At 39.5% G+C, this 23,160-nt stretch overlaps 1 protein-coding gene across 4 annotated transcripts in view; it reads right to left on the reverse strand.

Annotated features, from left to right (window-relative positions):
• Window positions 1–23,160, reverse strand: part of MAP3K20 (mitogen-activated protein kinase kinase kinase 20) — a 166,960-nt gene that overhangs the window by 143,238 nt on the left and 562 nt on the right. For 3 of the 4 annotated variants that reach the window (XM_070803232.1, XM_070803225.1, XM_070803233.1), the window contains exon 2: window positions 10,295–10,487. In XM_070803232.1, coding sequence (XP_070659333.1) covers window positions 10,295–10,453 — 159 coding nt within the window. In that variant the 5' untranslated portion in view covers window positions 10,454–10,487. Of the gene's footprint in view, window positions 1–10,294; window positions 10,488–10,657; window positions 10,806–23,160 lie in introns of those variants that run through there. The other variant, XM_070803230.1, reaches the window with a different exon arrangement.

Consider the following 23,160-nt stretch of genomic DNA (forward strand, 5'->3'; position numbering starts at 1 on the left):
TCACAAGGTTTCTTTCTTTCTTTATTCCCTAAGCATTTCTTAATTATTTATGGTGGGCTGGGTACAATGCAGAGATTAAAAAAAAAAAATCAATCAAATACAGATCGTGTGCTCAAGAAGCAGACACATGAGACGAAGAGAGTAAGATTTGTTCTGTATGGCCCCAGAGAAAGAGACCACTATGTATGGCTGGAAGTTACACTATAAAGAACTTTCTAAGAACTTTCTCTGTATGGCCCCAGAGAAAGAGACCACTATGTATGGCTGGAAGTTACATTATAAAGAACTTTCTAAGAATTCATTCTTAATTCTAAGAATTAAACTGTTCCAAAATTGAAAAGCCTGCATCACACACGTCATCAGTGGCAGCAATCAAACAGAAACTGGTTGTCCTAACCAGGAGCAGGAATCAAGCATGAGTGAAAAAAAATTGATACGATGACTTCTATCTTAGGGACTTTCATGTGAGTGACTTCTCGCCTTCACTAGAAAGCAGAGAAGAAAATTCTAGGCATCTAATACCCAAGTGACACAATTCTATTCTGAAGACTGAGATCCAATCATATCGATTTAAAAGCTATCTGAAATATTCACAACTATTTCAGATAGTTTTGTGAATATTTGTGAATATTCACTTGTGAATATTTCAGATAGTTTTAAAATCTCCTCCAATTTTTCAGTTTTTAAAATGTTCTCTCTATATTAGGCTTTGTGTTTCTCAAAAATTAAATTTGTTCTTCATACTATTTTTCTTCTAGCAGCAAAGGCCAAGGTTTGTATAGCACCAGTTAGGATATAACAGCTTTACTGGAACGCATTCATTGGCTTGATTTCAGTTCAATACTTAGAACACGGCTAGAGAAAAGTTATTAACTGAAATGTTTATTGCCTAGTATACTGAGATCAATAATAACTTTAATGAAAAGCCGAAATAACTGTTGTAACAATGTTACATATGGCAAATCAAAAATAACCTCTGTGGGCAAGTAAATACGTAATCTGACAAAATTCTGAAAGAATTTTTAAAAATTTAAATGACTGAGAAGCAAAAATAAGAAGAATGGGGGCTTTTGATTGCAAAAAGAAAAGACTTTTATATCAAATCAATGATCTGAAACATCATAGAGTGATGTTTGTCTTAATGTAACTGCATTTCACATCACATAGTAAAAAGTCATTTGTAATTCAGGTAACTTTCTAAAGTCCTCTTGGTCCCAGGAGAAGCCATCCTTGTAGTTTTCCTCACTATAAGTTTACCTCTCCGAAAGGTTTGTGTTAGGTTCTGACATACCAGTAGTACCATGCTTACTCATTTAATTTACATATTTGTTCAACATGTATCCAATTTTCTGTTTCTCTTTATAGCAGTTCACTTTGGGATGTCTTATAAGCTCCCAGTAACAGAAACATCTCATAGAAACAGCTGAGTGATAGATAGTTTTTTATATATACCTCTGGAGGGGTGACTGCATAATGATCAAATAAAGTGATTCATTATTCCATCATTTAAAATTGCTTATTCTTTTAATTCAAAGTGATTTAGGTATGTAGTACAAAATCAAAGCATGGCACAGTGAAATGTTTAAAATTCCCTAAGAGAAAATGGCATGCATACCAGTCTAAAAAAGGTACCAAAGCAAAGGCATTTATAAAGACAAAGTAATAGCTAAGAGTACTGTTACTATGTAGCTAAATGAGAGTGGTACAGTTGATACAGGGAAAACAGATGTGCTCTATCTTCTCCACAGCTCAAGGAGTAAAGGAAGAAAATGTAGACATATCCATACAGGATGAACAAGAGGGATGTCTACAGTGATATGATTTGATCCCAAGTACCAAGGAACAGATACTTGACTCTGAGCAAGGCACAGTGCCAGGTGCTGTGAGACCAGCAAGAAGGGTGCTGTTTATATTAGCCAGGTTAATATCAGCCAAGACTGTCTTGATTTCTGATCTTCCAAATGGAGGTTATAATCTTGTAACGCGACTGTGAAGAGGAAGAGGGAGTGATGGAAAGCCCCTAACCAAGTCACCACTCACAGTGGTAGCTGTACTTGGTACAGCGATGACGAGCAGGATGGTGACAGCACCAGTGACTAAGGCAATGGCTTTTCTTGCCTGCAGAGAGTTCCCACCAGAGATGCTGAATACACAGCATATACACTCTTGCCGTTCCGCACCCATGCTAAACCTTGGCATGGCTCTTTCCTGCAGAGTGTAAATTTGGCCTCTGACCCTTTCTCAACAGAAGTTCTAGGAACCAACAAGTTGAAGTTTTTACAAAGCATGACACATGTCTGCTATTCTGACTTTACAGCACGGTTGTAAAGCTACAACAGGCAGTGAACAGTCACCCAAGTCTTCCTTGGTGTCAGGCACTCTTCTAGATACATTAAGTCAACTAATTCTCTCGACAACCCCGGGATGGAGGTACGGTCTTAGCCCCACTTTTCAGATGAGAAGACATGTTCATGTGAAGAGTCAAGTGACAGTCCCTTACAGTATTCTAGAGTCACAAGGCAGTTTTATTTACATGTTGGATTAGCACATGAGCGTTAATTGGTATAAATTCAAAACAGAAAAACTATGATTGTAGGACCTGAGAATGTTTCACAGAGAAGGAAGAAATGAAAGCTGAAGAATGAGTAGGACCTGCTCAGGCAGAGAAGACAAAGGTATTAGAGGTGAGGGAAAGAATGCAGATGAGGTTACAGAAATGGAAAAGTAGGACAGAACAGGTGGATGGTGGGGTAGAGGTGGTTTCAGGTCAGAAAATTAAAGGCAACGCTGGAAGGTCAGATGAGGACCCAAGTGGAAATGGTTTGGAGTCTGAAGGTGTTTGCCTGAGGTTCCCATCTGTTTGATGTTCCTAGGACTGCCTTGAGTTCATTATGTCCAATGACATTGCCGAGCAGGGCCTGTGCACAGGAGGTTAACCTGAGCATGAATTAAGGGTCTCAAAAGCCTCCAACAGCAACAATCCCTCCACCACGAGTTGCACAAGGTGCCTAAAATCGCAAACTGGAGTTAACATACGGATGGCCTGCACCTGGCATGATTGGCTAGGTACAGCCTAAAGTTCCAGTGGCATCAGAAACACATGGGAAGCCTATTAGAGCCCAGATTGCCAGGCCCCAGGTCCCCGTGACTAGGTAGGTGTGGAGTGCGGTCCAAGAATTTGCATTTGTAACAAATTTCCAAGTGATGCTTGATGCTACTGGTCCAGGGGCCACACTTTGAGAACCACTGACCTAAAAGAATAGACCGCAGAATGGGTAAATTCTGATTGGAGACAGAAAAATCCTGCGTGGGGTTATCTTAAATAATAACTCATGAAGGGACTTCTGAGTGAAAAGGAAGAGACTAGTTATGTGAAGATACTGTAACAGATAAGTAAGGCACTAAGAACTGGGGCATCTGAAAACAGCAACTTAAAATGGTAACTCTGGCATCCTTAAGTCCACCCAATTGATGTTTAAAAATACCAAGTGGCAATTCTTGAGCACCATTTTGGACAAATTATCACAGAAACGATACATAACTCAATGGCAGTTTATCAAGTATCCAAGATGTTTAATTTTTGTTTGTATTGGTCCCACCGATACATTGACATGCTGAGAGGATTTACAAAGAAAGTAAATAGTGTTGTTATTCTTTATCGTGCTCAGGGATGGGGAAAATAGTAAAACAGCATTCCTACAATTAAGTGAATGCAAATAATTCATTCACTAAAATGTCAGCTGAAATGAATGAAATGAAAGTCACTCAGTCGTGTCCGACTCTTTGCGACACCATGGACTGTAGCCCCCCAGGCTCCTCCATCCATGGGATTCTCCAGGCAAGAATACTGGAGTGGGTTGCCATTTCCTTCTCCAGGGGGTCTTCCTGACCCAGGAATCGAACCCGAGTCTCCTGCATTGCAGGCAGATTCTTTACTGACTGAGCTATGAGGGAAGCCCCAAAAGTCATCTACAGAACAGCAAAGAAGAGGAAGAAGGGTCTCTCGAGAGTTAATAAGATGGCAACAACATTAGCTAGACATCTATGAATCACTAAATGCTGTCATGTTGATAAAATCTATATAATCAAAGCTCTTATTTTTACTAAAGTTCCTTCTGAGTTCTGTTTCAATTTCTACTGCATTTTCTATCTCACACCAGTATTTCCCCCTTTATATAAAAAGTTACTGAGAGTTCCTGTTCCTATGACCAGTTTTGATATTTTTATCTTTTCTCTCTACCTATAAATATTTACACTGTGGGAAAGTTTTGAATCTTCTATCTGGCTTTCAATATTTCTACAACAGTAAAGGGGCTTCCCAGGTGGCTCAGTGGTAAAGAATCTGCCTGCCAATACAGGAGAAGCAGGTTCCATCTCTGAGTTGGGAAGATCCCCTGGAGGAGGAAATAGCAAACTACTCCAGTATTCTTGTGGAGATAATCCCATGGTCAGAGAATACTGGCAGGCTACTGTCCATGAAGTTGCAAAGAGTTGGACACGACTCAAGTGACTTAGCGAGCACGCATGCACACAGAAGAGTTAAATTTGGTAGGAAAAAAAATTTTTTAATAAAGGAAGTGGGGTTTTATAAAAGGAAGGCAATTGAATAAAGGGTCTCATATTTCAGCTTTTGAGGATTCTGCTTCCTTTTTATTCTTTTGGGGAAGAATGTTTCCTTCAAATCTCATACTTAAATCTGGTTTCCTACTTTGGTTAAATATCAATAGATTACAAATGCTTGCAGGCTTCCATCTCTCAGACAGGAAAAAAGTGCCAAGTACAGACGTGTCTGGTTCACACTGTGAAGATGATGAACCACTAGTGCAGAGGCTGCTCTCCTCTGGGTCGGGGGTTGGAAAGAGGACACTGGGATCCATGGTGTCTTCCTCTGCCTTCTCCACTCCTTGCTTCAATTTCTGCCTAAGCAGTTTGGTTTGATCTCAGCTCATTGGGAATTTACCAAAAAGATACAATAATGACTTCTTTTCTTACGTTTGGCATATAAGCTTAAGATCAAACCATTTTTTCCTATTGAAAACTTAGACAAAAATAAGTAGCACTCTATAAGTAAATCTGCAACTAATAAAAACAAACTAAATTACCACTGAAAATCCTATACACTGCTATGAGAAAGCAAGGAGAAGTGAACATTAAACATTTGAAAAGCACATACGGAGACTGGAAAATTTGTGAGTTGTGACCTACTAAAGTGGCTTATAAAAAACTGAATTCACTTGAACATCCTTAGAAAGTGACAAAGGTTGTCAGAACTATGACTTTTCTTGAGGTGTTTTTTTTTCTGTAAATATATGGGTTACACTGTGCTTACATTTGTCAAAACATAGTGATATGTGTGTTTCACTTCATGCAAATTTTATTTCAAAAGATAACAAGCCTGCAAACACATAATAACTCTGGTAATAATACACACACTAAAATATTTAAAAGCAAACTATTGACACCTGCAACTCATCTTGAACTGCATCAAAATGGACTGATGGATGGAAGAATACACACACACACATATGATAAAGCAAGAGTTTATGCTAATAACAGATCCTACAGGGTAGACATATAGATGTTCAATTTCACCCTTTCAACTTTTCTTACATTTGTAAATTTTCATAATAAAATGTTGGGGGGAAAAGAAATATGAAATCAGCATAGAAAAATATGAAAAACAAAGGAAAGTATAATAAAAATACCACACAGACAACAAGAAGACACCTGGATGATAGTACATGTTATTTTGTAACTTGTTTTTACCACTTAGCAATATGAGTATTTTCCTAGCTTTTTAAGTAGTCTTCCAAATGCAATGGAATTCCATTATACGAATGTAGCATAATTTTCTTCATATTCATTTATGTATAATTGACAAGTAGAACTGTAATATATTTAAAGCATACAACATGATGATTTCAATATACGTAGGTACTATACAGTGTGATATGATTCCCATGATCATGTTAACTGACACAATCATCACCTTTCACATTTTGGGGGGAGGAAAGGTAAGAATGTAGCATAATTTAAAAGATAATTTGTTGTGGGACACTTGAATTATTTCCAATTCTTATTTATTTGAGATAAGCAACTTATTAGACCCTTCTTCCTGCATATCTCAAATTATTTCCTCAGGGTAAATTCCTCAAAGTAAAATTTCTGGCTCAAAGGAAGGAAACATTTTAAGATTTTTTATATATTTGCTAAACTTTTCCCCAAAACATATATCAATTTACATTTCTAATAGGAGTGTATCACAGCTCATAACTATCCAGATATATGATATTTAAATTGTAATTAAATGCTTCCATAAATAAAAGTTATCTATGACCATTTGTTCTCCCAAAAGGACAAAGGCTCCTTTTTAAACAGTCTACAAAAGCAAACCTGTTAGCCAAATCTAGGTTTCTGAGTATCATACTCCCACATCAGGTACCATGAATCAGGGCTTCCTGAAGAAATGGCTGACTCCAGGAATGGAACTAACTGAGCCTGGAGCGTCTTTTCATGCCAATGATGGAGACACAGCAAAAGGACATAGGAGCCAAACTGAAGGGACTCTTACTTGCTAAATCGGGAACAATTTAAGCATGAAAGTGAATAACAACAGTAGTGAACTGTAACATTCCAAATTTGAAAAAGAATCCTTAAGTCTACAATGAGACAATAAAAAAATGGATCAATAAACAATAAATAAATAAATGAATCAATAAACAACTGAAGAAAGGAAGGAAGAAAGGCTCTCATTTATGCTAGAACCTTTTGCTTTCTACACTGTAACTGTCATAATAATATTTGATTCAAACAAGAGCCACCAATGGATGCTAAAGACATTGGGTAATATTTGTTGAGGGAAGGTATTTACATAACCTCAAAGTATCTATCAATATCTTAATTATTAATTATGAAGAGAAAACAGGTATTTTTACTGGGGATAAATTGGGTGAGCCTCTCTGAATCAAAGATTCATAATTAATGTCACCAATAATGGGACAAACTGACATAATAGGTCTTCCATTAAGATAAGCCAAGGACTTGTGTTGTTATATAGCATTCCCTACCAAAACTACATAACCTTAAACTAGGTGAGAGGGAAAGGAAATCAGATTAACCCCAAATGATGGATATTCTACAAAAACTTCCCAGCACACTTCAAAAATGTCAAGGTTTAAAAAACAAAGAAAGGCAGAGAAATTGTTGCAGATTAAAACAGACTAAATAGATATATCACTAAATGCAGTATGTGATTCTGGATTAGGAAAAAAAAATGCCATAAAAAGCCATTATTGGGATAATAGGAAAAATCTGAAAATAGACTTGTATAATTGGTACTACTGAATCAATGTTAAATTTCCAATAGTTGCATTATAGTTGTGTTCTTCAGAGAAGCTAAAGTATTTAGAGATAAAGGTACATAGCATCTGCAATTTACCCTTATGTTCACTAGAAAATATATAACCAATAATATATAGAGAGAATCAATACATATATATAAAATATATAAATCAATAATATATAGAGAGAAAGCAAATGTTGCCAGTGTTAATTAGCTGTGATTCTAGGGGAATGATATGCTACAGCTCATGGTACCTCCTTGTAGGTTTTCACTAGGTGTAAAGGTTTTTTTAACAATGAAGTTTTACAAGATATGGAAGCAACCTAAGTGCCCATCAACAGATGGATGGATAAAGAAGATGTGGTATATATTATATGTACAATGGAACACTACTCAGTCATAGAAAAGAATGAAATTTTTCCATCTGCAGCAACATGGATGGATCTAGAGCTTAGTGAAATGAGTTACATTGCTATCACTTACAGGTAGAATCTAAAAAACAAAACAAATGGATGAATATTTTAAAAAACTAAGTTGTAAAGAACCACCAAAATTTTAAGTAAATGCCATTTTTCTTTGTTTTCTAAATCAGAAAAGTAATATAGACTCACTGAACTCAGTTCAGTTCAGTCGCTCAGTCGTGTCTGACTCTTTGTGACCCCATGAAGGTCGCAAAAGAGGTCTACAAATAAAAGTCCCTCTATGTGCCCACATAAGCAGAATTAAAGAGTTATATATAAACTTTTTCTACCTTTCATAAAACATATATATATTTAACCAGACATGAGGTCATTCTTAAAGAGTTCCATGAGTGAGCTACAAATATATTATTAAATGTTCCATTGTTTCTAAGATTCATTCGCAAAAATGACTAAGTGACACAGGACTGAATCTATAAATTAGAAAAAATCCAGAGCGTATAACCTTTATCTTATCACTGAGAAAACATCTAGCCACCAAGCCAACACATAGTTCATAAAGTATAACAAACATTTACATAAGAAATGCATATTTCCTTTCCAATAACTGCCAACCCCTAGTCAAAATTATTTACATCTTGAACACACATTAAGTCAGAAAGTGTGGAGACACTTTGCAGTAACTTAGCGTGCGTCTTTATCACTCACAGTCACTGCCTAAACCGAGCCCCAGAGCTGAAACTGAGTTTCTGTTTTTCCTACTTAGAAGTTTATGAGGCGTGCTCCTGTGGTTTACTGTAGTCAGCTCCAATTCTGAATGATATGCACTCGAGTTAAATATCTACACAAGAGCAGGATCTGGCAGTTTCCAGTTCCTGCTTTCACTCCTGTGCTTCCCTGTGTCATGTTCCTGGTTCTCTCTCAGACAGTAAAAAATGGTACTGGCTATGGATGGCGGTGGAGTCAATGGGCTGCAATTACTGCCTTCCTATTAAAATTTGTTTCACGTCTCAAAGTCTTTCTCATATCCAAGAGTCACGTAAGAACACGTTCACTGTACTGAAGTCGTATGATGCTTAAACATATTAGCATACTTATATACTTCTTGAATATAAATTTGATGGAACCAGTTTATTATCTGTTCTTACCTGGTCAAACTAGAGGTTTCAGAATTAAAAACTAGAGAATAGGGGGTCCGGTCTGGATTTCATCCACCCCTACTGGGGCAGCTGTACATATTTTGCAAAGCTCTATTTCCCAACCTACAGAAGGAGTACAACAATGCCTGCCTATAAAGGGCTCAAGAGTTCACCAGATTAAAAAAAAAAAAGGTTCAACTCCAAAAAAAGAAATAATTTTATCATTTGGCTACTATTTAAAATTGATCAACACATGACTGGGAGAAACCTTTTTCTACATAGTAGCCTTTTGGTTTGGAGCACACATTAGCTTTAAAAGCTGTCACTTCTTAATGCTTTCTACAACCTACAGAGGTATCTTAGTCCTCTGGGTTGGGTTCACAACTCACGCACACCACTGCTGGTCACACAGTCGCAAAGCAGTGCTGGAGGGAACACCACAAAGCGCTTTCTATTTTGGCCATTTCGGTTTCCTTTCTGAACCAACTGCTGTGGTTCCCTGGCAGCAGTTAATGAAAAAAAGGAAATCATTCAGGGAGATTAAAGGATATTTATGGAAAAGTTCACTTTAAAAACATACTGAGAAGAACAATAATTAGCCAAAACACGGCATAAATAGAACCGACCAAAGCAAACTCCAGAGGGTAGCTATTTAAAGTTACTGACACCCTGAGCTCCTGCAAGTCATCTCTGCAGCTAGCTTTACTGTGGGGTTTGGGTACCAAACTGAACGTGGGGACGATGCTGTGTCACTTTCCTAAGAAAGATGAAGGGCCTGTGTACAAGTTCTGAGCTCCACTAGGACCAGCACCAATTCCAGACTCTGAAAGTCAAAGTGTTTTTTCCAATTTTACAAGTAGAGCAGCTCTCTGTGTAGCACTTTTATTAAACAAAGTCCCTCACTCTGCACTTCAAGTAGAGGTGAAATCCAAGAAGCTGGTATTGCTTCTATTTCAGTAGAGAAATAATGCTTTTTCTTTTTCAAAAAGACAAGTCCTGGGGACCACAAATTCACCAGAAAAGTGGAAAGGGGATGAAAACTTTACACACTTCTCTTTACTGACCCCTTTTGGCTGACCCAGGGCAAAGCCTAAAGTCTGGGAAGACCTGAGCGCTCACCTCCCCAGGACAAGAGATCAGAGAACATTCGGTCTTGCACGCCATGGAAAGAAATCCTCTCAGTTCAGATGACCCCTAGTAAAACTCAACCCTACAGCACACGTGGCACCGATTGCTATTTATGGGGCTCCCAGAATGGAAATTTGGGAAACAGCCTCATGGATCAGCCCCGAAGGCTCTGCTAGGTCCCTGGCAGCCTGTGACCTCTGACTCTAGGTTGAAAAGCTTACATAAATGCTATCACGACCACTTCTGATAGCAGGAAAAGACCTTACCTCTTTCTCTATCTTGAGTAGCTTCTTTACAGCCACCTCCTTGTCCTGTGATATCCATTTGGCTCGATAGACACTCCCAAAACTCCCTCCACCGCAGTTTTCAAAAAACTGCAAGTCATCAAATTTAATTTGCACAAAGGAGGTACCGAGAGACGACATCTCATAATGACAAAGTATTATACTTCCACAAAATCTGCAGAGGGAAGGGGAAAAAAAAGCTGGATTAGAAACATATTAGAATGAAACCCCTGAATTCCACTTTAGCTAATGCATACCAAGTCCTGTGGTGCTTCCACAAAAAGCCTTGATGACTTAGGAGGAAGAAACGCAGAAGTATAAACAAATCAACATGAAAACACTTACCCTGGTAGCCCGAGCAAAACTCAACAGCAACCTGTCCAGACTCTGAAATACAGCTGTCCCCAGAGAAATGGCTCAGATTTCCCCCCCGGACAAAGCCTGCAACAGCACTTCCTGCACATCCCCAGCAGCTCTGCCTAAAGGCTACCGTGAAACCAGGTCTCTCTCCCACCGCAAAGACAAACGGGAAGTGTGCTCTCAGCAGGAGGCTTGCACAGCTCTTCTGGCATCTGAGGCATGCCATCTCCCTGCGTTGTACTCACTTAACATAAAATATACATAACCTAAGCATCTGAGCATGCTGGCACGGGAGGGCCCAAACACTGCAAACAGAACGCACGCTTGGGGCTGGGATTCCAAAAGCAAGTGGTCAGCTCTGGGATGAGAGAAGAACTGGCCAAGTGCTTTCCAGAAGTGGCTCCCTGGACTGTGTCCTGTAGCAGAACTTAATTAAAGAGCAGAAAATTTGCCCTTGATTACAATATATTAAGTCATCCAGTAATCTCTGCCAAGAATGTTTAAAAAAAAAATATTATGCCTGTTTCCAGAGGAACAGATTACCTCTCACAGAGATTACAGTGATATTTTCTGCAGTCTAAGGAGTTTCACTATTCTCCAGGTAAGGGGTAATTCTTTACACTCTATACCTAACCACAAATTAGCAGGAAAAACAAAACAAAAACCTACAACCAAGAACAAGAAGGTCTAAAATTTTGAACCCGCAAAAAAAGCAGATGGATAAAGAAGCTTTTAGGCATGTTCTTCTCAAATTGTAAATCAGAATTTTATACTGAGGGAGCAAAAAGATGAATCCATATGTACAGGACATTCTACAAAACAACTCCCCTGGTCTCTTCATAACTGTCAAAGTCATGATTTAAAAGGCAGAGAAGTTTCTAGTACATGGAGGACTTCAAAGAAATATGACTAAATGCAATGCATGATCACTGACTAGATTTTGGATCCCCCAAAACTGCAGAAGTCAATTATGAGGATTTTAGGGAAATTTGAATATTAATTATACATTAGATAATACTATTTTCTGCATGGCAAATAATGGTATTTTGGTTTTGTAGAAGGATGTCCTTGTTCTTGGAAGATATACTGGGTGCTGTATCAAAGTATGATATCTCCAATTTAATTTAAAATAGTTCGACTCCCCTTCACCCTCCAAAAAAAAGTCAACGGGTATACAAAGGAAGGAGGCAAATCCAGCACAGTGTTAAGAACTGGTGAATCTAGGTGACAAGTATGTGGGCGTTTTATTACTTTTCTATGGAATCTAATTATTTTCAAAAGAAAGAGGAGGAGGGGCAATTTATATCTATTACACATGTTAGTACAAATTTGTATCTATTATAGATCTTATTGTGCTGCTGACTAGCCAATCCATTTTAGGAGCATCAGGTCACTGAAGAATGCTGATTTCTTAAGTGAAGTCAAACTTGACTCTACTTTGGGATGAAGGCAAGAGAGAAGACTGTTTACCCTCTGAAGTTTAAATGATAGCTTTAGAATCTACATAAGTAAACACAGTATCAAAATACAGTCAGTACATTTTTGAGGCAAAAATGTTACCTAACTTTTGCTTCGATTCATATTTTGTTAATTAGAGAAAAAAAAAAGGACCCCCCAAAACACAAAATTTAAGACCATGCCAAAGATAGGTACATAGAACATGCAAGTTTCTTCTTATCTGCAAAATGTTTGTTCAACAAAATGCAAAACACTGCTTGTAAGAGTCCCTCGGTGTTATAAATACTATATCTATATTTTTACTATTTTTACTTTTATTAAAAAAAATGAAAACTAGGACTCCCCTGTCCTACCCCTCCTCACACCCAATTCTCTCTTCAGGGGGAACTAATTTCAACTCACTTAGGATTTTATTCTGATATTTATATTTCATATGATACTTTTATATCTATTAGCACATTTCTAAAAGTGTGTTTTATAGCTAGTTCCTGATTGTTCCATTTTAGTTATTACGTATTCACTTTTCCCTGTGGAAGAAAGATTAGTTCTCACCCCCCATCCTTTACATCCTTACATCAAACACGTCACACGTGCCCTATCCTCCCAGCATCCCGCTCTACTGTAACATTTGGTTAAGTCAATATTCACTGTTTACAGCAGTCTGGCAAGGTAAACGTTATTCCCAAGAGTGCTGAGCAGGACTCAATGACTTTTTCTTTCTTGGATAATTGTTCATTTCTCCCTGAGTTATTAGTGGTTCGGTTTGGTTTTTGCTGTTTGTTTAGCCGCTGGTAAAGAATCCGCCTGCAGTGCGGGAGACCTGGGTTCAATCCCTGGGTTGGGAAGATCCCCTGGAGAAGGGAAAGGCTACCCACTCCAGTATTCTGGCCTGGAGAATTCCATGGACTGTATAGTACATGGGGTCACAAAGAGTCAGACACGACTGAGTGACTTTCACTTCACTTAGCTTTGTATACATCTAAAACGTATTCACCTCATCAAACTCTCTGAACTGCAAAACTCCTCTCAGTAAAGTAAAAACATCAGGTAACGGGGGAGGAGGGTCTACTTTCTTCTAGGAGACACGTCTCCTATACCTTTCACCTTGAGCAGTCTGGCTGAAGCGGTGGCTTTCCAGGTTTGATTGCACTGGCTTGTCCATCATCCTCAGCATCCTTCATCTTTTCCTCTGTGGGAACTCCTGGCTTCCCTTTCTTGGTTTAGTCTCTTACTTTGACAGAACACATCTCCCATTAGCGACCTGAGTAGAGTGCCCAGGACGCAGTTTTTGGGGGAGAATCTGTATGTCTTCAAATGTCTTGATTGGTAGTATGTTTTCAGGTAGGAAGTTATTTCCTGATAATTTCAAAAGTATTACCACATACTCATCTAGTTTCTAATGTGTCTGTAGAGCAAGTCTGAAGTTACTCTGCTTACCAATTCTGCTTACATTATTCTTTCCTTTCTGAAATCATTTAGGACCTGGTATTCAACCCTAGAATCCTGAAATTAATAGGATATGCTTAGGAGTGAGTCTTTTTCATTCATTGGTGGCATATTCAGTATACTCTCCATCTGTGACTCATGTCTTTTAATTCCAGAAAATTTCCTTGTGATCTTTCTTTACCACTTACAGCCATTCTTACTTCTTATTTCCTCCTCCAGCCCGCTAGACACACAGGAGGACAGATCTGCAGTTCCCAGGACATGCTTTCCCATCTTCACACCTCTGCCCAGGCTAGGGTTTCTGTTCTGAATGCCTTTCCCTGCCCAGGGACGTCCCTGACCATCTCCTCTGAGCCCCCTGAGCACAGTTAACTCTCCTTTTTCTGTGCCAGAGCCCCTTTCTTTATCCTTTCATCTTTCCCACTTACTTCCCACCAGACTATAAATTCTTTAAAAGTGAAACACATTTCTATTTTCATATGAATCTTCAGTAGCTACTATGCAGCCAGCATATTAAACCTATTCCATTCAAAAATATGTGTTGAATGAATGAATCAAAAACCAATCAAATAACTTCTGGTTATTCCTGTTATACCATTGGCAGCTGGAAAGATTACAATCAGATTAAGTAAAATCTGAGAACTGTAGTTTTTATAAGTGCCCTCCAAAGGATTCTGAAGCAAATCCTGATCTGAAAACAGCTGCCTAGGCTTTTTGGGAGACTAAGAAGAGTATATTTGGGATCTCTAGGGTTAGGTGTCTCTGAGACTGGAGGAAAAGGAGAAGGGTGGAGAGAAGAGGAGGAAGGCAGAGGAGGAGGGAGGAAATCCTTCCAGAACAGAGATCTGAACCAGGATGAGATCGATATGAATAAATCCGAACCCTCTGGTAACCTGAGGCAGGATCAGTCCCATTTGAAACTGACCCAGAGGTTTCAAAGAGAGGCAGACTTCTGAGAAGCATAGTTCTCAGGATCTTCACTCTGAGATGAGGCAACCAGTCAGCTCTTCCCAGAATCACTGTTACTCACTTTGTGATACATCCTGCCTTTTGGAAACTGGCTGTGTATGAATGGAACTATATAATTACTTGAGTGTTTTATTGGGACCATAAAAAATTAAGAACCATCTGATTACCAAAGAGACTAACAATTCTGGGGTGTATGAATACAGGTTTTCACTCTGGTAAGCTTGGCAAAGCGTCATGGACTTAGCTAAAGAGCCTGACTGAGATTCCCACTGCCATCTACATGACTGTCTGACCACATATATTTACTTTTCCCTTTGTGCTTTCCCTCCTTGAAAATCATTATTCTAAGAGGATCAATTTATGACCAGAAGAAAGGATAATCAGAGTTGCAAATTAATTATACTTAGAGCATCTTGGGGAAGATTGCTACCTGATCAAATTATGTTCTAAAGATTTAGGTGTATTCTCCAGTGAAGACACTAGAATTTAATAAAAGTCATCCATATAAATGTATTTACATAGTACACCCAATCAAATGATGCTGTCATTCTACGATGTTAAAATAATTGCTTTTACACAAGAAAGACAACTTTCCTCCATGCAATAATTCCCAGTCCTAATTCTATAGCATCCTAACTTTGGTTTCATAAACTCTCAAAGCTGTTTTAAATGCTACTGATAAGTATCTACCACAGAGCACTGAAGAGTAAGTTAGAACAGGGATATGACAAAAATGAAAGCCTAAGAGAGTGTCACAACTCTGAAAATATTGAAAATCACTACCTCAGTGGTTGAATCAAATCACTAGAGTCCTCAAGTAGTAAGACTTTAGTAACTACTTTAGTAGTAGTAACTACTACTTTAGTAGTGGTAACATTTTTTTAATGTTTAAAAATTTCCTTAGGGAATTCCCTGGTCATCCAGCGGTTAGGACTCTGCACTTTCGCTGTCTGAAGCCCAGGGTCAATCCCTGGCTAGCGAACTAAGATCTTGCAAACCACAGGGTGCAACCAAAAATTTTTTTTGTTTTCCTTAAATTAAAATTTAAATATATTTTAAAACTATTAATTGCTGAAAGCATAAATAGTACCATCAGCTTATTATCAAAAGTGGAACTATAGGAAGAAAACCTTAAAGGGAAGGTATTTTACTTTTCAAAGTTTTTAGCCTTCCAGTCCAAAAAAAAAAAATGGACTTTTGTCCTGGATTTTTGAAAAAGAGGAAAAAAAGAAACCCGTGAGGTTTAGAAGTAGATAGATGTGAGTTAGAATTCTGCCTCTAGGGAATTCCGTGGCAGTCCAATGGTTAGGACTCTGCACTTCCGCTGCAGAGGGCATGGATTCAGGGAACCAAGATCCCACAAACTGCCCAGCACAGCCCCCAAAAATAAAAACTCTGCCTCTACCTCTCAGTAACCTTGAATCAATCACTTTTCTCAAGACCATGGTATTTCCAGACCCAATAAATGAAATATTCCTTCTGTTACCAAACATTTAAAAATTGATAGTCCAAAAGTTAACATGTTTGCATAGTATTATTTGACCTCTTAAGTCTTATTTCCAAGTAACAGATATTTGAACACAACATAGCTTTGATCCCAGAGAAAGACCCAGTTAGCTCTAGTAGCAAATCTGCACTGACCAGCTGTTAGGCCCTGGGCAGGACGCCGAGCCTCTCTGAGCAGTTTCTCCCTGGCAGTAAAGCCCATCCCATGCGGTTGTTGCGAAGTGGGAGATGCTGTGAAAGGCCTTGCACAGGGCCCTGCACACGGTACATAATACTCAATAAATGGAAACTGTGGTCACCCAATTATTTTAAGAAAGCTTGATATCACATTTAACCATCTACTTTTCAGCCTTTGTAGTTAGGATTCCTTTCCTCAATAGTTTTCCTCTCCTTGTTTTCAGAATTGTTCTATATTATATCTCCATTAGTTTTGCAGAGCAAAAATAGATTACTGTATCATTGATTCCCTAAATCCTTATTACAGTATCTAAGTTTCTTTGTGTATGTTTTATATTTTTTCTCAGTCCTCTCTTTGCAACCCCATGGGCTGCAGCCCGCCAGGCCTCCCTGTCCATCACCAACTCCCAGAGTTTCCTCAAACTCATATCCATTGAGTCAGTTATACCATCCAACCATCTCATCCTCTGTCATTCCCTTCTCCTCCCGCCTTCAATCTTTCCCAGCATCAGGGTCTTTTCAAATGAGTCATTTCTTCACATCAGGTGGCCAAAGTATTGGCGTTTCAGCTTCAGCATCAGTCCTTCCAATGAATATCAGGACTGATTTCCTTTAGGATGGACCGGTTAATTTAAAAAAATTAAATCTACTTATAAAAGGATTAACTTTATTAGAAAATAGACTCTTGGACTTTTTCTGGATTTTTTTATCTTTTAGGTTTATACAGGCCTATTATTTCTCAATTCAGATCCTTTCTCTATCCTTTACTTGTACTACTCTATTTTCTCTCTTCACAAAAGTAAAGTTAAAAGTTTATTTTCTGATACAATATAGAAAAAAAAATCATTTGTTTTGTTATGACCTGAATATGACAAAAAACACTCCCCTAACCTCAACAAATTCCTTTGCCAAGCTTGCTACCCTAGTATGTATTTATGCTAGCATTATTTCAGCCTCCTTAATGAAGATTAGTGAATAAACTAATAAAGATGTGCTTTATCATCATGTATATAAAAACAATACCACTTGGATTACAGTTCTGCAATTCTTTTTTTTTTTTTTCTTTAAGTCTTTTTCACAAAGGAGGAAAGCTCTGAGGTTGATATATTTGTTTATGACATCAAGATCAAAGATGCAGAGCTTCTGTTCCTGAACAGGACTGCTATTCTGCTAGGATAGATAAGTTCTGTAAGACTAGCTGGAGACTAGGTATGAATGGAACTCACCAGTACTGAGTCTACCCTATCTGTTGCCTTCCCTCCTCCAAGCCTGCCACTGGAAAGCAGACTATCTTATCTAGAACAGGTTGCAGGGCACCATGAAGAGGATCTGGGTATCTAAGAGAAGCCAACTTTAAAAGTCTAAAACCTAGAACAGCTATTGTTCCACTTCTTTTCCCCTCTCTCCTTTATCACATAAATAACATAAATCTCATAAATAACATAAACATAATATAAACATAAATAAAAGATCATGGCATCCGGTCCCATCACTTCGTGGCAAATAGATGCAGAACAGTGGAAACAGTGGCAGATGTTATTTTTGGGGGCTCCAAAATCACTGCAGATGGTGATTGCAGCCATGAAATTAAAAGACGCTTGCTCCTTGGGAGAAAAGTTATGACCAACCTAGATAGCATATTAAAAAGCAGAGGCGTTACGTTGCCAACAAAGGTCCATCTAGTCAAGGCTATGGTTTTTCCAGTAGTCATGCATGGATATGAGATTTGGACTATAAAGAAAGCTGACCGCAGAAGAATTGATGCTTTTTAACTGTGGTGTTGGAGAAGACTCTTGAGAGTCCCTTGGACTGCAAGGAGATCCAACCAGTTCATCCTAAAGAAAATCAGTCCTGGGTGTTCACTGGAAGGACTGATGTTGAAGCTGAAACTCCAATACATTGGCCACCTGATGCAAAGAGCTGACTCATTTGAAAAGACCCTGATGGTGGGAAAGATTGAGGGCAGGAGGAGAAGGGGACGACAGAGGATGAGGTGGTTGGATGACATCACCAACTCAATGAATATGAGTTTGAGTGAACTCCGGGAGTTGGTGATGAACAGGGAGGCCTGGCGTGCTGCGATTCATGGGGTCGCAAAGAGTAGGACATGACTGGGCGAGTGAACTGAGCATAAACCTCTACTTGAAGCACAGGTTAAACACTTCAGTTAAAGAAGAGACTTCCATGACATACTTTTTGCCAGAAACGTTGTTACTAGAAGCAAAATACATGAGGAACAGAAATGTAGGGAGAAGGGGCACTGATGCCCAGAAATGCCCTGTGGAAATGTGTCCATGCTCAAACAGAGGCCTAGCTAGGAAACTATGAGTAGGTACAACCCAGGACACGGGCCAGTGCAGGTGTTCCTTGAGTCAAACGATTACAAGTTTTGAGCGTTGAGTGATTGGAGGCCTGAGGAAGAGAAGGAGGTCAGAGTCTGAGTACAGCAAAAAAGCGTCGAGTGGGCATATTTCTGAGTTGGCTAGAAGAGGAATTCACAGGTGTTGGGGGTGCAGGTTGGGGTGGAGGAGAAAACAGTTGCTAATAAGTAAGAAAGATCTACTCAGTCAATAAGCCCACCCATTCACGATTCTGCTTCTACTCAGCTCTTGTTTCTGTTCTTATTTCTTCTCTTGTCAAATAGAAAGTATCTCACCTTCCTGGCTGAGTACAATTTTGGACAAACCTATAGTGAAGGTTCCCCGAGAAGGGGAAGTATGAGAGTTAAAACTTGCTAATCTTGAAGTAACATGAAAACAAACAAAACCAGGGGCATTAAAAGTAGATAAGACCAAAGGAAGACTCTACAGTATGTATCACAGAGCCAGTGGCCACACTATCTGTAGACAAGTTACAGATGGAATTCAGGGTTATCAGAGCTGCCTAACAAGAAAATATGCCACCCTGTTTAGTAGTGAGTTCCTTATCACTGAGAGTGTTCAAGGGGAGTTGGGGAGGAGACTAGGAGAGGAATGAAGAGTTTCGTAAAGATCCACTCCAACCCCGTGAGTACACCCTGACTAACTGACCTCTCCCTTCCCTTCTTAGGGATATAGTCATGAACCTGACACAGAGAGCCCCCTCCCTCGTGGAGGAACACGGTGATCAATGTCAATGATGGGAATAACTGTACTTTGGCCACCTCATGCAAAGAGTTGACTCATTGGAAAAGACTCTGATGCTGGGAGGGATTGGGGGCAGGAGGAGAAGGGGACGAGAGAGATGAGATGGCTGGATGGCATCACTGACTCGATGGACATGAGTCTCAGTGAACTCCGGGAGTTGGTGTTGGACAGGGAGGCCTGGCGTGCTGCGATTCATGGGGTCGCAAAGAGTCGGACACGACTGAGCGACTGATCTGATCTGAAACTGGTTGAGAAGGTGAAACTGTATTTCACATTTCTATCCCACAACTATCTCCCCCTCTTCTTGACTTCCAAAGCAAAGAGCTTTTCTGACCTTGAAAGCCCCAGTGTGACCACAGAAAATAAAAACTCTTTGGATGACGATCTACACTATTCTTTTCTCAGCATAATGGAATTGCATTACCCCATGCGGCGGGCTGGGCTGTGAAGCTCAATGGTGCAGTACCATTTACCAGAACCAGGCCCAAGCTCCTCAAATGTGGGTGCTCCCTCAGGGGGAGTACCCAGCTCTGTGAAGAAGGTATATGAACAAACACACATCTTACAGCATTGATTTTTCTTTAAGATTTGGGGGAAGAAACATGATTGGCATTTGTATTGGTTTGTTCAATAAATCAAACAGTATAGAAAAGAATGCCAAGGTCACATAAATTTTTAAGATTAAATGCAGGATCTGAGAGAAAGTGCTTGCTTACACGGGAAGTATTTATGGTTATACCTACAGATCCCTGAAGGAATACATTCTTCCCCTAAATAGGACATTTTGGTAGAAAAGTTCAATCAGCAAAGATTTACTCCATGATCTTCAGGCAGCAACCCTTGCCTTCTGTTTTCAATTTTCTTCTTTGGAGGTCCAGAGATGAGTCCATAAAGAGTGTTGGTCCCTGAAGGTAATCTGTGCTCAAAATTAGCTGTAAGAACGGTTCCAATATTGGTCTTCTAGGTCATAATCAACCACTGTTCCTATAGCTCCGAAATTCTTCAAACTTAAATGCACTAATTTTCAGATTCTCCTCCCCTTCCCCAAGAATATTATAAAGCAATGTATAACTCGTGTATAAAACCAGAGGTATGCACAAAGCTGCTTTAGAAATCCTTATATGCAAAGCAAGAAAATAGTTCTGAAAATCTGCTAGCCCTCCATGTACACATAAGTATAATCTGGAAACAGGGCAGGCTACCAAGGGCAAGCCTTAGCTGGGAACAGGTGAGACAGGCAGCATTCTCTGCGTATAACTTGGGAATGTGGAAAACCCCTTCTCTACCACTCAGTGATGGCAGCTAAAGTTTCGGGCACTGGTTAAAGCATTTCTTTGTGCTGTCTCATATCCTTATGAAGCAGGGATTACTGTCCCCAATTTGCATGTGAGGAAATTGAGGATCAAGCATGTAAAAGCTGCCTAACTTAAAAGTGACACAACTGAGATTCAAATTCAGGTCTGACTTCAAAGTCACAGCATTTTTTCCACCATATTTTCCCCATGCTGTCATTCTGCCTTCTCCTTCTAACTTGTGTTTTTCTCTCCCTCCCTTTAAACAAACCCTTTTCTTACTCTAGTAATTATTAGATTGCTTACCATTTACCTAAAGTTCAACATGAGGCTTTAATTTCCTAGAAGCCATCATGACGTTGGGATTACGATGTCAAATGCCTGGCTGCTTTGTTCTCACAGCATCTTCTACTGTGGTGGGATTATTTAACTGCTATTAGGGCATAATCAATGGTTCAGCTGTCCATAGGACGGTCTGACACAAAAGCACCCACTATCAGTCAAACCAATCTAAGCTCGAGCATTATAGCTCTCTTTCCTTACCAGGTACAGTTTTCTGGTCACAGCTGGAACTCTGCTTAAGGTTAGTAGCCACACAAGAAGTAGCCTAAATGATCCCTGCAGTATACCAAAAGGTGCCTGAGCTGTTTCTATTGCATTCAGATAGACAGGACACCTTCTCTGTCAATCTGTCCTGGGTCAAATAAAATGGAAAGCAAATGATGCAAATTAATTTTGATTTCCAACATCTCTGGATACAGATATAAGGCTATCTTATTCCAAGAAGGATCATATCACCACAAACACTCTTCTCTGGTTTTTTTAAAAAATCACTGATTCTCTTTCTTTTCTTTGAATCTAACAATTTCTAAAATCAACTATCCACTTTTCTCTTTCACTCCACGCTAATAGTTTCACTCCATGTCTGACCCCTTTTCATGAAACATCACTGTAATTTCTCCAGTGTTTTCTCTGATGACTAGATTATTCACTCTACGCCCCTCTTAACTCCTGTTTATAATTTTGAAGCCCTATCAAAGTCAGTTTCACTGTTCTTTCCAGATAGGCACTCAGCCAATATATTGCCAATAACACTCACTCTTGTGCTAACTTAAAATACACAGTGTAGCCTGCCAAGTATCCTTATTTGGCAAGAAGGTCCCTTAGTTCCCAAGATCTTTGACCATCCATTTTTAGATCCAAATCCTCAGTGCTTAATATTTGGATATCTCTCTCTTTTTAATTTGTCCTTATGTGTTCCCTGAAAGAATAAGGAAAAGAGATCAATCATCTGTTTGCTTTCCTAGACAAGAAAAAAATGTCCTTGCCATTATGGTCATTTACTCTGGAATTATTACCACTAAAACTTTTGATATAAACAAAAATATTTTCCAGTTTAAAAAAACTCCCAAAATAACCTCCAAAAAGTTATAATAAAAATTAAATTGTGAAAGATTAAACAGTACATATTGCTCTAAAAGACCATGTTTCTTTATCTTAATTCCCTCTTTCCAAACAAACTAAATTCGCATTCATTTACAATCTCCCAAATCTCTCACTATTGTAGAGGAACAGAAAACAAAGGCTCCACAGATGACTAAAACTATAATTAAAATGAAACCATTCTATATTTTTTGAAAGTCAAAAAACGACATGATATTTCATTGTGGAGATGGGCCTACTACAAAGAAGACATTAACTGTCTTGGATCTCTTGTTTACATTTTGTCTAAATGTGTCTGTCGGTTTGGTTCCACGGAATCCTAGCTGTTCATCTCAACGGAAGTCAGGAGAGCAAGGTTTCTCCTAAAACAGCTTTAAGGTTAAAATATGAATATGCTTTAACAACCACCTTAGCTCAAAAATTATCGAATTAATTCTGTAAGTCGATTCTAATTCACTATCATTCACGAGAAGCTGCTTATTGTAGTATCACTGGAATAGGACACTAAATGGTGTTGCTTTCATTATTAAGAAAGTAACAAAAATAGTAATTAAGTTTCCCCATAAACAGTGCTTATGCAAGACCAGAGGCGCATCAGAAACGAACATTTTCAGCACTCTAACAACGACTGCCCCGTTCAGTAAGTAACTCGATGTCCACTGGTCAGTTTTGTGTTAAAGTTTGTCTGCAAGCTGTCAGGAGCCAACGCGGCTTGGCGGCCGCTTCAGCCTTTACCCCCAGGCCTGGTGCACTTCTCCGAGCCCAGGAATCCGGGACGCCAGCGGGTCGGCAAAGGGGCCACCCCGGGGCCCGCGGAAGGCCCGGGGGCCCCTCGAAGTGCGGGAGGGCGCGGGCTCCAGGCTCACGGAGCAGGGCTGGCGCGGTCGCCCTTGGCGGGAGGCGAGCTCCTGGGCCCGCTGGCAGGAAAGCAAAAGTTAGTGGGCTCTCCTCGCCCGCGAACACCTCTCCCGGGAAGCGGCCTGCACCCTGCGCTGATTTGGGAGACTCGCGACTCGCCTTGCGAGAGACGCCCGGGTCACGCCCGGCGAGGCCGGCGTTCCGGCGTCCGGGG

This window comes from Bos indicus, chromosome 2 (genome assembly GCF_029378745.1).
Source record: "Bos indicus isolate NIAB-ARS_2022 breed Sahiwal x Tharparkar chromosome 2, NIAB-ARS_B.indTharparkar_mat_pri_1.0, whole genome shotgun sequence".
NCBI lineage: Eukaryota > Metazoa > Chordata > Mammalia > Artiodactyla > Bovidae > Bos > Bos indicus.